General features: G+C 45.8%; 1 protein-coding gene across 1 annotated transcript in view; it reads left to right on the forward strand.

Moving 5' to 3' along the window:
* The first annotated feature begins 533 nt into the window (after window positions 1-533).
* Window positions 534-17485, forward strand: part of NUP210L (nucleoporin 210 like) — a 60455-nt gene continuing 43503 nt past the window's right edge. The window contains exons 1-8 of the mRNA XM_056853508.1: window positions 534-718; window positions 8313-8449; window positions 10035-10166; window positions 10924-11017; window positions 12905-13055; window positions 13382-13514; window positions 15853-16008; window positions 16163-16231. Of these exons, the coding sequence (XP_056709486.1) occupies window positions 534-718; window positions 8313-8449; window positions 10035-10166; window positions 10924-11017; window positions 12905-13055; window positions 13382-13514; window positions 15853-16008; window positions 16163-16231 (1057 nt within the window). The remainder of the gene's footprint in view (window positions 719-8312; window positions 8450-10034; window positions 10167-10923; window positions 11018-12904; window positions 13056-13381; window positions 13515-15852; window positions 16009-16162; window positions 16232-17485) is intronic.

Genomic DNA, 17485 nt, shown 5'->3' on the forward strand with positions numbered 1-17485 from the left:
GGAGAGAATAGGGATGCATCATGACTAGTGTCCATTTTGACTAGTAGCCATGGATTGCCCTCTCTTCCATGAACACGTCCACTCCCCTCTTCAAGCCTTCCAAGTGGGCGGCCATTACTACATCCTGGGGCAGGGAGTCCCACAGTTCAACCATGCAACAAACGCCCCTTGCAGCAGATGCAAACTGAGCCCAGCTGCCCCAGAACCGGACCTTCGTCGCCTCGCGCCCCAAGTGTGGGTGCAACCAGCGCGAGCCTTCCGTCCTTCTCTCTACGGCGCCACTCAAGACGGCCAGCCCAGCCTGCAAAAGACCCGGATGACAGCCACGCTGAAGCGGTCCGAGGGAGGGACGGAGGGAGGGGCCTCCACTGGACGCCCATGCGCATAAGCGACCCCTCCCGACGCGCGAGAGCTCCCCGCCCCCTCCCCGCCCTGACGCATGCGCACCGCAGCGTGGCGCGCGCGCGGGAAAAGAGGAGGCCAACGGAGCCCGCCGCCATTTCCCCCCCACTCAGCTCCGCTTCTCGTCGACGATGAGGCCCGGAGTCTCCAGGCGGGGCCGGGTCCCACCGGCGGCGGCTCTCCTCTTGACCGTCCTCTCGCTTCTGGTGGGACCGGCCGGGGCCTACAAGCTGAACGCGCCGAAGGTCTTGCTGCCGTTCAGCCACGAGACGCGCGTCACCTTCACGCTGGGCGCCGAGGGCGGTTGCTACTCCTGGTGAGGGGGGGGAGGGGCCGCTGAGAGAGGGCCTGGGGGGCGGGGCTTGGCCAGGTTTATAAATGAGGGTGCCGGTGACGTAGTGGGGGCCGGGAGAAAGCAGGATGCCACTCACAGTATCGGTTGCCAACCTCCAGGTGGGGCCGGGATTTCTCCCGGAATTACAGCGGATCCCCCGAATCTCTGCGATGATTCCCCCTAGTGCGGGGGTGGGGAACCTTTTTCCTGCCAAGGGCCATTCCATATTTATAACATCATTCGGGGGCCATACCAAGTGTAGATCTCCCAGCGGGGGGGAGATGCTAGGGTTGCCAGGTCTCCAGCCACCACCTGGAGGTTGGCAACCCTAGTAGAGGAAGGGAGGGGGAGGGATGAAGGAAGAAAGAGGGGAGGGACAAAGGAAGGAAGGAACTGGGAAAGAAAGGATGGAAGGAAGAGTGGGGGGAGGGACAGAGAGAAAGAAAGAGGAAGGAACTGGGAAAGGAAAGAAGGAAGGAACTGGGGATGAAAGGGGAGAAGGACGGAGAAAGGAAGGAAGGAACCGGAAAAGGAAGGAACTGGGGAAGAAAGGATGGAAGGGAGAGGGACAAAGAAAGAAAAAGAGAGGAATGAACTGGGAAAGGAAAGAGAAGGAAGGAACGAAGAAGAAAGAGTGGAGGGAGGGACAGAGAGAAAGAAAGAGGAAGGAAGGAACTGGGAAAGGAAAGAGAAGGAAGGAACTGGGGAGCCTTTTTGGTTGCAGTCCTGTATCTAAGGACAGTTATCTCAATTGTATGTTACAGTATGTTACAGGCTTGTTGCACTTGCTTTCCTCCTGTCAGCAGGTGGTGCAGTTGATCCGTAATTGGATTATTGGCTATTGGACAATTCATTTTACCAGTCCTGCAGGTTTGCCTGTCTCTAACCTCGTCAGCCCTATGTGTCGTTGGATTTGCTAGTTGATTTTGTGTAATCCCAGTTGCTCCCTACTCAAAGGATAGCATTCTTTTCGCTACTTTGAATGCTTTTTCCTCAAGCCCTTAACAACTCAAGGGCCCATGGTTTTTCTGTCCCTGTAGCTGCACGATTTATGTGCAAGTGTAGATCAGTTCTTAAAAGGAATATTTTTGATCACCATTGTTACTGGTCTATATCCTAGGGCAGGGGTGGGGAACCTTTTTTTCCGCCAAGGGCCATTTGGATATTTATAACATTATTCGCGGGCCATACAAAATTATCAACTTAAAAATTAGTTTCTTGGGCGGTCCTAGCAGCTCCATAGCTAACGACTCTTCTGCAAGGGGGGAAAATGTTCCTTTTCTCGGCAAAACAAACTCACATCTGCCTTGAATAGAGGCTATTCCTGTCCACGGGAGGGGGCGGATCCCCAGTCTTAGATCCTTCTGAGCTAGAGATCTGCCAGGACCCACGAAGGGCCAGACCAAATGATTTCGCGGACCTTAAATGGCCCCTGGGCCTGACGTTCCCCACCCCTGTCCTAGGGTATCTACCTAGTGGCTTCAAAATAAAATAATATTAAAATTAAAAAAAACAAAAACAAGACCGACAACTAATGGGTTTCAGCTTGGTTCTGAGACTGGGGAATACTCCTCTGTGTGTATTGTGGCTCATCAGTCTAAGAACATTAGACCTCTGGTACCCGAATTTACAAAACAAGGGTTTTCAAGAGGACATTAAAAACCATACCTTACCAAAAAAAACAACAACACACAAATATATATGTTTCCAGTCATCGTCCCCTACTACGGTTGGTTTTATTGCATATCTCTTTGGTTCCTGCTCCTTCCCAGACTAGTGGTACAGATCCTGTCTGACAGGGCAACTATGCTAATACCACCTGAAGACATAATCTTCCTATATCCAGAGCTGTGCTGTGTTCTCTCCAGTACCAAGGTTCTCACAAGCACTTGTGCAAGGGTATTTACCTGAATATTTTCCTTCATGAAATCACATTATTCTTCTGGAAGTCAGGACAATCAGGTACCATTTTGTACCTTTTTTCAGCCACTGCTATGAGTGTATATAGCATGGCAATGTAAATATCTGTAGCATGAGGAAGAGTTCCCTGTTTTTCCGGTTGCAGCAAAGGACCTAACAGGACAACGTTTCCTTCCTGGACGTTCAGGTGGTGGGAGAAGTCTACTCTCTCAGATTTCCCAAGCAGACAGGTTTCATCAACCCACAAGTAATCCCTCACTCTATGTTCCCTGCTTTCCCTTTTAAGGGAATGGGTTTTTTCCCTGGTAGAGTCCTATTATCTCAAGTGCTGATGCAATATGACCCTGCTCCCTACAGAACACTGGCTGCCATGAGGCCTTCGGGGAGATTTTCCAGTTTCACTGGTCACATTTCTTTTGATGCTGAATTTTTGTTCCCTGGCTCCACAGAACCAGGACACCAGTGATGCTCATAGGTCCCTATTGGCCACAGTGTTTTGTGTTCCCAATCTGTAGATTACTTTTGATGGGGATTTGGGTACTTTCTCAAGAAGACTAGCTGATCAGGGTATAGCCCCTTCCTTCTCTGCCACAATGTCCCTTCACTACAGTGGGTGGCGTGGTCATCTCAACCATCATTCGGGACCTACCTAGAGTCACAAGGTTGTTAATAGTATTATGCATACCGCACACATGGTCATCTTATGCTGCCAAGTGGACTCAGTCTTTTGAATGATCAGGGTCAGAGGGTTTGCATTGCAACCTCTTACTTCACCTTTATATGGGGTGTGTCATTACTCTTTAAATGATACTAGCCTGGCTGTTATTCCCGTCAAGCACATCTGGTGGTCATCTCAGCTCTCTGTTTCCTGATTAATTCTTATTCAATATTTGCAACACCAGTTTGCTAATGGTTTGAGGGACTTGGCTAGTCTACTTTTTTCCTACGCTAATGCCCTTATTATTCTTTGCATTATACTTTAAACCTTCGGTATAATGGCAACGTCTAATCTGTTTTACTTTTATCCACTAAGGTGGTGTTTCTGGTTGCTATCATTTAACCTGTTTAACTTACTGGTCTGTGATTAGTTTCCATCGGGTTAAGCTAGTATTACCTAGATTGGAGTTTGACCTGGGGTAAGGTCCCATTGCCGAACCTGTTTTCTTCTAAATCCTCTGTCGCTAACTGAGCAATCTCTTCATACAATCAAGTGCCTGAAGACCATGTCCTTCAGGTTCCGTGCAGCACATAAACAACCTATTGGTCTAGTGCATGGAAGGCTGAACCAGCAGCTTCTTTGGAAACTGTTTCCCGATGGGTGGACACTACAAGACTTTGTGTTTATAGCAATGCTGAACTATGCTGTCCACTCCATATGGAGGCCTTTTGCAACAGGGCTCAAGTCTCTTTCGCTGCTTTCCTTGCCGTGACAGATTTCTGAGGCTTCTCTAAAGTGGCAACCTGGTCCTTCGATCCACATACCTCTGGCATTGCCCTGTAGATGTGATCTCCAGGGAGGAAACAGCTGTTTGGGAGAGTTGTCTTTTAATTAGGTGACAAGCCCACACCCGCCTCCTGGTAGGTGAGCTTGCTATTCTCCCATGTGGAACTGCACAGAAGCCACGAAGATGAAAAACAGAGTTGCACTTACCTGTAACTGTTGTTCATCAAGTGGTCTTCTGCGCAGGCACGCATCCCTCCCTCCTTTCCCCGCTGTGGGCTACTGCTTGGTGGCTATGGTGGTCTTCCACAGCTGCGAAGGGAGAACTGAGGGGGGAGCACCCCTCCTCCCTCCGTCACATGACCGTTGGGCGGGAAGCCGGCTTGCTCTCAGCCTGGGACGGAGGAGAGGGAGAGCGCTCCAGGCGTTCTGAAGCTCCTAAAAGCTTTCTAGTCAGTTCTCCGCAGCTGGCCTGCACAAGAGCAGTCCCCATGCGTGCCTGCACAGAAGACCACTCGATGAACAACAGTTACAGGTAAGTGCAACTCTGATTTTCTTCTTCAAAGCATCTATAGTATTGTGCTGTCAAACCATCCGGTCCGGGTGCTTTATCCGTTTTCTGACTTGCAATAGCTGTAGTAATTTCTTGCATAGTAATATTCTGATTCCACCAAGAATAATCTTTTTCAAATGTTTTTATCTTAGAATCCTTGATATAACTATCTATTTCATCTTGATTATGTCCATTCAGGTGAGATTGATATAGATTCTCAAAATATTTTACAAATTGCTCTTTAGTGTCTTTTTTCTTTAAAACTTTGTCCATTGTTTTGACACCTGTTATTGTCTTCTTTTCCATTTGTTTTCTAAGATAATAAGCTAGGTATTTTCCAGGTTTATTTGCGTGTTCAAAAAACGTCTGTTTTGCAAATAAGATTTTCTTTTGCATCTCTTCTGTGGCCATCATGTCGATTTCTGTTTTTTTTTTTTTTATTTCTTTCAGGATACTCCTTTTGCCCACTTTAACATGCTGTTCTAACTTTTGAAGCTCTTCTATCAAATGTTCTCTGCTCTGTCTTTTTTGTTTTTTGAGTTTGGAATTAATAGCAATCAATCTTCCTCTCATAAAAGCTTTGCTAGCAGCCCACACCATTCTGATCTAAACTTCCGATGAGCAATTTATCTCAAAAAATTCCTTTAATTCTTTTTTGCACTGAAGTATACTTCTTCTTTCAGTAGCAGATTATTGTCGAGTCTCCATCTCCTAATTCCCGATCTCCCATATTTCCAAGTCAGTTCAATTGGATTATGATCTGAAAGCAGTTTTGGTAAGACTTCTACGGTTTCTAAATTATTTAGTAATGTTTTTGAAAACCAACACATATCAATTCTTGAATAGGAATCATGTCTTTGTGAATAAAACGTGTACCCATTTTTGTGACTGTTTTTGGTTCTCCAGGCATCTTGAAGCTGTAATAAATCCATATATTGTTTTACTGATTTTGGGAGGCGACTTCCCTTATGATTCTTGGATCTGTCAATCTTCGGGTCTATAACAGCATTCATATCTCCAACCATGATTATTTCCCTTTCTTGCTCTTCTAAGATAATTTGAAATGTTTTTTCAAAAAATTGTTGTCTTCCATTATTTGGTGCATAAATACACATCAACGTCAAAATTTTGCCCTCCATCAATCTTAACTTAATTAAAAGGTATCTTCCCTCATGGAAATACGTTAACTGAACAGGACAAAATAAAGAAAAGGTGAGAACATTACACTGAAGAACTATACAGAAGAGATGAAAGGATAAAAGATTCTTTCCAAGAAGAATCTTTTGAAGAAGAACCTACAGTTTTAGAAAGTTAAGTGAAAGCTGCATTGAGAGCAATCGGGAGAAACAAATCACCAGGAGCAGATGGGATATCAGTAGAGCTATTCCAAGCCACAGAAACGGAGTCCATCAAAATCTTGACAAGAATATGCCAACAGATATGGAAAACAAAACAATGGCCCACAGACTGGAAACGATCCATTTACATTCCAATTCCCAAAAAAGGAAACATCAAAGATTGCAGCAACTATCGGAGCAACACATTAATTTCTCATGCAAGTAAAATGATGCTCAAAATCTTGCAGCAAAGGCTGTTACCATATATGGAACGAGAAATGCCTGATGTTCAAGCTGGTTTCAGAAAAGGAAGAGGAACTAGAGATCATATTGCAAATATACGCTGGTTACTGGAGCATACAAGAGAATTTCAGAAGAAAATTAGCTTGTGTTTCATAGATTACAGCAAAGCTTTTGACTGTGAATCATGAAAAGCTATGGCTGGTTTTAAAGGAAATGGGTGTGCCACTACATCTGATTGTTTTGATGCACCACCTTTACTCTGGACAAGAGGCCACAGTTAGAACAGAATATCGAGAAACGGAATGGTTTCCAATTGGCAAAGGTGTCAGACAAGGATGTATTTTATCTCCCTATCTCTTCAATCTGTATGCAGAACATATAATTAGGAAAGCTGGATTAGATGTAGATGACGGTGGAGTGAAAATTGGAGGGAGAAACATTAATAATTTGAGTTATGCTGATGACATTACATTATTGGCAGAAAACAGTGAAGATTTGAAACGACTACTGCTGAAAGTAAAAAGAGAAAGTGCCAAAGCAGGACTACAGCTGAACATCAAGAAAACAAAAGTAATGACTACAGGAGAATTACACAACTTTAAGGTTGACAATGAGGAAATTGAAATTGTTCAAGACTTTCTATTCCTTGGCTCCACCATCAACCAAAAGGGAGACTGCAGCCAAGAAATCAGAAGGAGATTGAGACTGGGAAGGGCAGCCATGAAGGAGCTAGAAAATATTTTGAAGTGTAAGGATGTGTCACTGGCCACCAAGACTAGATTAATTCATGCCATCGTATTCCCTATTACTATGTATGGGTGTGAAAGCTGGACAGTGAAAAAAGCTGATAGGAAGAAAATAGATTCCTTTGAAATGTGGTGTTGGAGGAGAGTGTTACGGATACCGTGGACTGCCAAAAAACCAAATCAGTGGGTTATAGATCAAATCAAGCCTGAACTGACCCTATAAGCTAAAATGACTAAACTGCGGCTATCGTATTTTGGTCACGTCATGAGACGACAAGAGTCACTGGAAAAGACAGTCATGCTAGGAAAAGTTGAAGGCAGCAGGAAAAGAGGAAGACCCAACAAGGCAATAGCTGCGTAACCTAATTTTTTGTTCTTTAATAAATGTTCATGAGCTTGTTTGATATGTGTTTCCTGGATACAAATTATGTCCGCTTTTTGTTTGTTCAATTGATGAAATACTTTGTTTCTTTTAGCAGGTGAATTAAGTCCGTTTACATTCATGGAAACTATCTGCAATTTTTCCATATTGAATTTTAGTAGGCTGCTGCTTCACTCAGTTTAGATGACTCAGCACTCTCTGCGTTCTTCTTTTACTGGTCTTTCCTCTTAGGACTGGTTTTTGGGGAGTCTTTCTTCTTACCCGGAGGACTCGATCTGCCGTTTTAATCTTCTGCTTGTAGGTCTCTTAGCAATCTGTCTGATTTTTGTTGGTTTTTAATTGCTCTCCTTCCCGTCGGAAATTCTTTTTCCAATCCTGCTGGAATGATCCAACGATATCTGATTCCTTTACTTAATAAGACTTGTCTAAGCTGATTAAATTCTTTCCCATCCTCTCCCATCCAAATACTAACCAGGGCTGACCCTACTTAACTTCTGAGATCTGACGAGATCAGGCTAGCCTGGGCCATCCAGGTCAGGGCAATATTTAAGCTACTTACTCCTTTTGCGGGGGTGGTATTTGATCAGTGGGTAGAATTCATGTTTTAAAAGCAAAAAGTTTTGTTTTAAAAATCCAATTGATAGTAATTGTCCTGTACCAGGGGTCCCCAAACCTTTGGGGTTTGTGGGCACCTTTGGAATTCTTACATAGGGTGGTGGGCGCAGTGAGCTGTGGATCACGAAAGCTCACAACCCTGCCAGAAATTTTGTTGGTCTTCAAGGTGCTACTGGACTTTTGCTCTTTTCTAGTGCTAGTGACAGACTAACACAGCTACACATTGTGGTCTGTCAAGTTCAGTATTGTCCACTCTGACTGGCAGAGGTTCTTCGGGGCTTCTATAAATAACACAAATAAAATAAAAGAGAGCATTGTTGTGTCTGTTCTGTTTTGTAGGTACTCCACGCGCCATGATACAGTCACCATTGAGCCAGTGTACGAGAATGGCACCGGTTGCTCACGGAGAGCATTGCTGACTACCTACTCTACCCAGGCTACAAAGTTAGCCAGTGTTGTTATAGCAGAAGAGATAGGTAAGTGGCATAAAGAAGGAGATTACAATGAATTTAATTAGTGATGATAGGAAGGATGGGGGGAGAGGTAGAATCTAGCTCAAGGAAGATTTCCAGCATTTCATTCCTCTTATTACAGCCAGGAAATCCTTTTAATTTTTGCTTTTTCCTTGTGTGCATTTTCACATTCTTTATTTTTTTCCCTCGCACCAAGTTTCCCCAGAAAATGAGGCCTTTTTCAACATTATTTGTGCACCAGTAAATCAGCATTATATTCTGTATGTACCATATAAATGGTGTGTGCTGAATGTGTAAATACTTTACACGTCGCTCAGTGAGGTGAAGTGGTTAATAGTGGTGGTTTGGAGCAATGGACTCTAACCTTGTCTTATTCCCGTGTTTGATTGTGGAGAGGGGAAGGGAAGGTGATTGTAAGCCGGTTTGATTCTTCCTTAAGTGGTAGAGAAAGTCGGCATATACAAACCAACTCTTCTTCTTCACAGTAGCTCACAGTACAAACAAATCTACAAAAACTGGCAAGTGAAAAGCGGAGTGCTAAAACCACCAACAAAACAATAAACAAATATACAAAGAAATTAAGTAGATCACGTAGATCATCAGGGCCGTGTAGGGCCAGAGGAGTCTGGGACCAAAAACACGTGCAGAGTGCTTGTATTGCTGAATTAGCTCAGCCGGCCCATCCACCCCTTTCAATAAAAATAAAAAATTGTTCCTAAGAGAGTTGGGGGAAAATACTTCCAGTTTGCTAGATTGAGACAAGAAGGAAGCTGATAAGGCATGTAAGGTTGTGCACAACTGGAAGAGACAGAGGCTCAAAACACTGAGCATGTGCAAAAGTGCCTTTTGATTGTTGAATAAGTGTAACCAGCCTCTCCCTCCCTCAGCGTCTCAGTGCAGGCAATTGGCTGGGGGGGGGGAGTATTTAGCTTAGAGATCTGTGATCCACCAAGCCGACTGGTTCCCACCAGCCACGTATGGTGGCTCTGCAGGATCTCAGTTACCCTCCTGCATCTGTTGCCTGCCAAAAGAATGAGCCCATTGAATAGCAGGCAGGTAACAATATGCAGCTGGTGGGGTGGCTCATACTAGTTTGGACCGAGTTGGCTAAGACTCAGTCCAGATTTCCTTTCAAGCTTTCCACCCTTCAGCAGATCAGCACTGTGAAAGCCCTGGGAAAGCTATTATCACAGTAAAGGCGCTTTTAAAACCCCAAGGGGCTGCTTTAATTGATTAATTGCACTACTTCTTAATTGTGCAAGATGGCAGCCCCAGTGGTTAGAAATTCCAAGTAAGCATCCGATATTTTATCTGGGAAAAATTTTCATCAGAGGCTGCTTCTGTGCTTCGGCAGTAGTGAAAGGAGGAATGAAGGAGGACAGCAGCAAACCCAGTCCCAGTGACTCATAGTCTCAGAATGTGCTTATCACACATTTCCATTGACTTTTGATTGGCTGTTTCCTTTTCATGTTCCCCCCCTCCCAAACCCAGTGGGGTTTTTTGCTCAGCATGCAGGGAAACCACATGGGGTTCATACACTGCATTATGTTAAGGATGCACAGCACCCTTTTATTCTTTCTCTTTCCAGTAACAGGCCACTTGTTGCGTTGTGACGTCATTGTGGACCTCATAGACCATGTGGAGATCATCTCCCGAACCCGAGAGATTTATGTTGAAGATTCCCCCCTCGAGCTCAGTGTAAGGGCTCTGGACGCTGAAGGTACCATGTCTGGGGCCGCTCACGTTGATATGAATGTTGCTTCTGAGGAAACGACCTCTGTTGCGCTTTGCCTTTGGTCTCCACTGTTGTCCATGGCCCATCCACCTGGAGATTAGAGGGAAGGCAAACATTCTGGAAGGCATTTGTATGACGTATTTTGCCCTTCAGCTCCGTAAAGGCTGCGGGCGCAAAGACCCTTCCCCTGATGCAGGAGACTCTGTGAGCCCCTTGTGATGGGGGAAAGCTCCTTGTGCCAGGAGAGACGCTACTGGTAGAGGAACAAATCTGTGGATCCATCTCACAAATGTAATGGATCGATATTTTACAGAATGTTGTAATGTAGCTCCTTCCTTTTACCATAACTGATGCACCTGTCTCTTCCCCACCCCACACCCACTGCTTCGGCCCTGGCAAGTATTTGGATGGGTGACCTCCAAGGAATGCCAGGATTATTGTGCAGAGGAAGGCAATGGCTAACCACCTCTGAACGTCTCTTGCCTCGAAAACCCTACAGGGTCGCTATAGGTCTACTGTGACTTGACGGCACCAAAAAAAATGAAGTTCTGTTATGATAAAGAACTTTGATTTGTTTTCTGAAGTAACCAGCCTCAGTGTGAACTTGTTCTTAAAAGTGGCTAGGGCCTAACTTTTCTGTGCAAGCCCCAGCTCTGCGTTCGTTACGTATTTAATACATTTTGCCGACCACCCCTTTCAAAATCCAACTTAAGCCAATGCTTATTTGAGGTTCTGTCTACAGGGAACACGTTCAGTAGCTTGGAAGGGATAGAGTTTGAGTGGAGCATTGCCAAGGACGATGAGATGGAAAACTTGGAGCTGTCCAGCAAGATTAGGTAAAAAGACCCTGGATAAACAGTATGACAAAAAATACAGAAAACTAGGTGTGATCCAGTAGGTGAGGGGACCTGGCTTTGTTCCATCCCTGTTTTGGATTCCTTAAGCAGCCCTGGGAAACTCTGTCACTTGGTTCCTCACCTGTGAAATCTTATGAAATCTTATTAATTTACTGCCATCCAAGAACACGCAGGTTTGCAGACTACAAAGGAGATTGGTTCTTGCCCCGAGGAGCTTACAGTCTCAGGATTGAAATAAGGGAGGTGGAGACAAACGTGCAGGAGACGGCTGTGCCTTCCTAGGGTTACTTTCAGTAGGAATGGGGCCTAAGGGGTGGCCTTAAAGGCTTTGTGGGGAAGGTGGGTCTTGTGGGATTTCAAAGAAGCCGAGAAGTCACGTCACACATGGGTGTTTCAGCACTCCCAGGCACAACGGACTGCAAGGGAGAGAGGGCAAAGTTGTTTGAGGGGGCTGAGAGGCCTTTGGAGACCACACTCCCTTCACTGGAGATCTCCGTGCATGCTCTCATTCAGCTGAATGACTTTGAAGAAGGAGGTGGCTGATTCATCCCTTATGCATCCCTCTTCTGCCCCTCCTTGTCTGCCATCTACCTGGCTAAGCAATGGGAACAAGGGTCTCGTAACCTGACGAAGGGAACTTTGGCTCTAGAAAGCTTACACCCTGAAAATCTGCTTGGTTTTTAAAGTGCTCCTGGATTTTGTTTTGGTGTTCTGGGGTGGTGGTGGAAAGTGTTGTCAAGTCACAGCTGGCTTATGGCAACCCCGTAGGGTTTTCAGGGCAACCCTTGAAAACTTTTGGAGGTGGTTTCTCACAGACGGCTGCTGCGGGCAGGGGCAGGCAGGAAAAAGCCCATGACTGTCTTCTGTGCTCACAGCTGTGGGATTTAATCGGACATCTGGTAAAAGAAATGTCTTGGCCTTTGCCCTTCCAAATGACAGCCGGTGGATTGGTAGGCGGTAGAGGTGTAGTGGTTAGGGTGTCGGACAAGGACCTGGAAAACCCAGGTTCGAATTCCCAAACACTGGAAGCTGGCTGAGTGACCTTGGGCCAGTCACACATTCTTAGTCCTCACCCTAGCTGTTATTTGGATGGGTGACCTGCAAGGAATACCAGGGTGACGTGGGGGGCAGTGTCAACCCACCTCCGAATGTCTCTTTCCTTGAAAACCCTATGGGATCGTCATGAGTCAGCTGTGACTTGACGGCAAGAAAAGAGAGAGAGAAATAGTAAATGCAAGGACATCTTGTGTGCCACTTTGCTGGGCATTACTAGGGAGATGTGGGAGAAGCAAGGATTGCCAATACATCCCTGTATCTAGTTAAGAACTCATAGACATACATGAAGGCTCCTGAGTTCTGGTCGGATCTCTTTCATTTTAGTTTTTCCCCTCCCTATCTCACACAATCTTATATCTGAATTTTGCCGTTGAACTCCAAATGTACCTTTAATCCTTTCCTTTCCCCCTTAGAAGCTCCTTGATCCATTGATCTTGAGCAGTGTAATTTTAAATCTAAAGTTTGAGGGATATACGGACTGAAATAAATCTTGCCACTCACAATGTAGCCTTGGGATCCCTGTCACTTAATGAAAAAGGCATTATATCAGACACAGTGGCATTAGATTTATATATTAAAAGGGGAAAGAGATAACATGATCCAAGATCCTCATAAAAGTGGCATTCCAAAAGGGCATGAGCCGTATCTTTAATCGAGCAACACCGTCCAGTGAAAGAGCAAGATGCAAGTCCAGTATCACCTTGAAGTCCCACAAGCTCCCTCCTGCTGCACATTCACCTCAAACTACTGAGCAGCGAAAAGATCATAAAGACGTTCTTTCTGTAAATGTGTCTAATCTGGTCTCTTTAGGATTTTAAAATATTCCGAAGCAGAGTATTCTCCACCGGACTACATCGTCAAGATGGAAAGAGAGGAGAAACAAGGAGACAGGGTTCTGGTCTCAGGAATCAAAACAGGTGCAGCGGTTGTAAAAGTCCGAATGCAGGAGCCGACCTACAAGGTAGGTTTTCCCTGCGCCTACCAGAAGAGACGGGTACTCAGATGACATTCAAGGCCTAAGAGACAGTGGATCCTTTTAAAGGGTTTTAACAAAAACTCTTGGGAATTGGAGCCTACTGCTCTGCCAAGCTAGGTATGGAACCTTCCTCCAGTGGAAGAAGTCTTTAGCATCAGGGAGGAGAGGGGCTAACACCTGGTGACATCCATCAATCCGTATCGCACTTGGAAAGAATCAAATAATTCTGATACCTGAAATTATTGTAAACAAAAATAACCCCTCTGTGTGCTTCTCTCTGTTTGCTTGGTATCTGGTCTCCTCTCCGTCAGAAAGTAGCAGCCGCTCTGGTCCGTCTGTTGGTTCTGGAGAACATTTTCCTAATACCCTCCCATGATGTCTCCCTGTTGGTCGGAGCCTACATTAAGTACAAGGTCGGCAAAATAGTTCAGGGGAAGATCACAGGTACGTTCTTGAGTCACTTCTGCGCTTTCCCATTTATCCGGGCAATCCGTTCCAAGTGAGATTTTCAGAGGGTCCTCAGTTGAGTTCTACTCTTCGAAGACCATTGACTTTAGTGGCCACATGTTTTTAAAATAAAATTAATAATATTGTAACGGGCACCTGTTGAGCTTTATCCTACAGCTGGTTAACATTGCAGGACTTTAAAACAATTCTGTCATTTGTTTTCTTCAATTTTATTTATTTCATTTTTATACTGCCTTTCCCACCTGATCAGGGTCCCCAAGGCGGTGCACATAGAAGCATTAAAACATTCGAAGAAGCATTAAAACATTCGAACAGTTAAAAACAACATTTAAAATGATAAAATAATTCCATAGAAACACATAAACAAACCCAAGAACCAGGGAGGAGGGCCGATTATCGTTATTGGGGGTATGTCAAGCAAAAGAACAAAAACCTGCTGACGGAAGACACTGATAGAGGGAGACAGATGAATCTCCCTGGTGAGGGAGTTCCAAAGTTTTGGTGCCACGACCGAGAAGGCCCTTTCTCAGCCTTAAATGGCGGGGCACCCGAAGCAGGGCCTCTAAAGATGAATGGAGTGAAGAGGTGGCTTCGTATGGGAGGAGCATGTGGCTACTGCAAGTCGGTTTGTGGGCACTTCAGTGCCAAAAAACAGCATAAGAATGTTTTGATAAATAATGCTTCTGAGGGCAATGCTGGGCCATGGCTCCTGTACTCTTGGAATCATAGAGTTGGAAGGGACCACCAGAGTCATCTAGTCCAACCCCTGCACAATGCAGGAAATTCACAACTACCTCCCCCACACACCAGTGACCCCCACTACATGCCCAGAAGATAACCAAGATGCCCTCCCTCTCATCATCAGCTTAAGGTCACAGAATCAGCATTGCTGACAGATGGCCATCTAACCTCTTAAAAACCTGCAGGGAAGGGGTGCTTACCACCTCCCGAGGAAGCCTGTTCCACCGAGGAACCGCCCTGTTAGAAAATTCTTCCTAATGTCTAGATGGAAACTTTTGATTTAATTTCAACCCGTTGGTTCTGATCTGACCTTCTGGGGCAGGGGTCGGCAAACTCATTAGTCAAAAGAGCCAAATATCAACAGTACAACGATTGAGATTTCTTTTGAGAGCCAAATTTCTTAAACTTAAACTATATAGGTAGGTACACTGTTCATTAACTTAATAAACTTTAATTAAAGTTTTAAGTCTTAATTAAACTATAGGTACACTGAATAAAACTTGATGTCATACTTAATAATCTTATTTATTGATAAAAATTAAATTGTAAGTCCCTGCCATTTCCCCCTCCCCGTCGGGAGTCCTCGTCTGGAGGCCTGGTCTACCGCCATAAAAGCCTATTGGTAGACCTGGCCTCCGGCTGAGTCCCATTGGGAGGCTAGGTCTACCCACTGGCTTTCTTGGCAGTAGACCTGGACTCCGAGGAGGGGAAAAAGTCCCCCTTCAGAGGCCAGGTCCACCAATTGGCTTCTATGGGCCTCAGGAGGCCAGGTCTACTGACAAGAAACCCAGTGGGTAGACATGGCCTCCCAATGGGACTCAGCGGGAGGCCAGGTCTACCAAAGGAAGTCCGCCCCGCCCAACAGCTGATAGGCGGGGGGCAGGAACCGTCAAGCCGCCTGCCCAGCAATCGCACGGCTAGAGGGGAGGGGAGGCTTTAGCCTCCCAACCATTGAGGCAAGGCAAAGGGGGACCCAGCCATTCTCCACGGGGTGGGGGGGCAAGACAGTGCGCCCGCTCTCTCTCTCAGGTGCGCCGGCTCCGCAGCCCGGCTGCCGGCGTGAGCAGGCACAAGAGCAGGGGCTCCGAACCAAGTTCGGAGAGCCACACTCAACGGGCCAAAGAGCCGCATGCGGCTCTGGAGCCGCAGTTTTGAGACCCCTGTTCTGGGGCAACAGAAAACAACTTGGCACCATCCTCTCTATGACAGCCCTTCAAGTACTTGAAGATGGTTATCATATCCCCTCTCAGTCTTCTCTTCAGGCTAAACATACCCAGCTCCTTCAACCTTTCCTCATAGGACATGGTCTCCAGACTCCCTCATTGTCTTCGTTGCCATCCTCTGGACATGTTCCAGCTTGTCTACATCCTTCTTAAATCGCAGCGCCCAAAACCAAACACAGTACTCTAGGGGAGGTCTAACCAGAGCAGAGTGAAGCGATACAATCGCTTTGTGTGATCTGGACACTATACTTCTGTTGATACAAGAGGCTGGATGCAGGGGGGGTCACCATAAGGGACATGCTCTGGTGGTGAAGAATCAGTTGAGGTTGTCCAACCACTTTCTCCTGCAGAGGCAGAGCTGCCTTTGGAACATTACGAACTCCAGCTGCAGGATGTTGAGAAGGCGCCTGGCAAGTCCAACTTCTCCGTTGCCCAACTGGATGCGAACACGGCCACTGTCACCGCCATGCAGCTAGGGCAGGTTAACCTTGTCTTTGTCCATAAAAGTATCCTTAACAAGCTCATTCTTCCCTGCCTGAACATCCTTGTCCCACCAGAAGGGCTGAGGACCCCTTGCTGTTCAGAGGGTTCAAGACCCCCCTTTGTTTTTTACTTTCCTGCTTTCTCGTGAGGCTGAATTCCTTAAGACAGAAAAACAAGACATCCACATGCGAGCTGCCTCTGGACTTCCTAATTGCAGCATCTATGTTGTAGAGGCCGGATTTTTAGGTAATTGATTCGCTCCACCCGTTTATTCCAAACACAGCTTGATCATACAGGTTTGTTTAGCTGAGGAGGGTGTGGGTCTCAGTGTGTGTTTGGTTTTCTCTTGCAAGCCAGTGGAGAGGGGCAGAGGGGCGTATCCACTGATAATGTTCAGGGCTCTGTGCTGCAGTGATTGAAGCATTCGGCTGTTGCTCCCTTAATGGATCACAAAAATATTAGAGTACTCAACGATGGCAAGACTGACAAGCCTGATTCACTGCACACAGCTAGAATAACATCATCAAAGGTGGCGATCATTCTACGAAAAATACGGTTGAGAACCGTCCAGGGTCATACTCAGACCGCAAGGGTGAATTGCCTAGGAATACATCCAGGTCACAACAGGAAGAATGAGACAGACCAAATCTTTTAGAGAGAGTGACAACACCCCCAAACAAACGTCATCCCCCTACCCCCCAGGCCCTACCTCCCCCCCTCCCCTGAAACGCCAAAAGAACAATAAAGTCCACAATAATATTAACAACCCAAGAAGACAAGCAGACAGGTTTTGAAGGGTACAGACGCAAAACGAATTGCAAAACCTTTCCCCAAATGTTTTTTCCCTTCTCTTTTTTTTCCCTTTCCTGTACCCCTTTCAATAATTAATAAAATCCCAAAAAAAGAAAAAAAATAGTTTCCTAAACTAGTCTAACTAGGATGGAGGGAGATATAGAACCTGCATCCTGCCTTCATGGTTGCAAGATGGAGAAGGAGGCGTGCGTGTGAGTTGAAGTGCAAAAAAAGGGATGCAAGGAAGTGTTTCCCTGAGAGTAGCACATCAAAGGGATATGTCAGAGCAGTAGAGAAAGGATGCCCAGTGCCTTGATCTATCTCTTTGGCTCTCTAGTCAAGTTCCGTCTGAGGTTAAGAGACAGCATAAAGTCCTTAACTTCCAACAGTTGGTAAAGCTTGTGTTTTACATACAGAAAGTACCAGATTCTTTCATTGGCATCCCATTTAAAGAATTTCCAATAGCAGGGTAGAAAAAAGTTAGAAGCTGCTACTTAGAGATAGTGTTGGGCTAGATGGATCAGCATGGTGTAGTAGGTAAGAGCGGCGAACACTAATCTGGAGAACCAGGTTTGATTCCCCACTCCTCCACATGAGCGGCGGACTCTAATCTGGAGAATCTGATCTGATTTCCCACTCCTCCACATGAGTGGCGGATGCTAATCCGGAGAACTGGGCTTGATTCTCCATTCCTCCGCATGAGTGGCA

This window comes from Euleptes europaea, chromosome 7, assembly GCF_029931775.1.
Source record: "Euleptes europaea isolate rEulEur1 chromosome 7, rEulEur1.hap1, whole genome shotgun sequence".
Lineage (NCBI taxonomy): Eukaryota > Metazoa > Chordata > Lepidosauria > Squamata > Sphaerodactylidae > Euleptes > Euleptes europaea.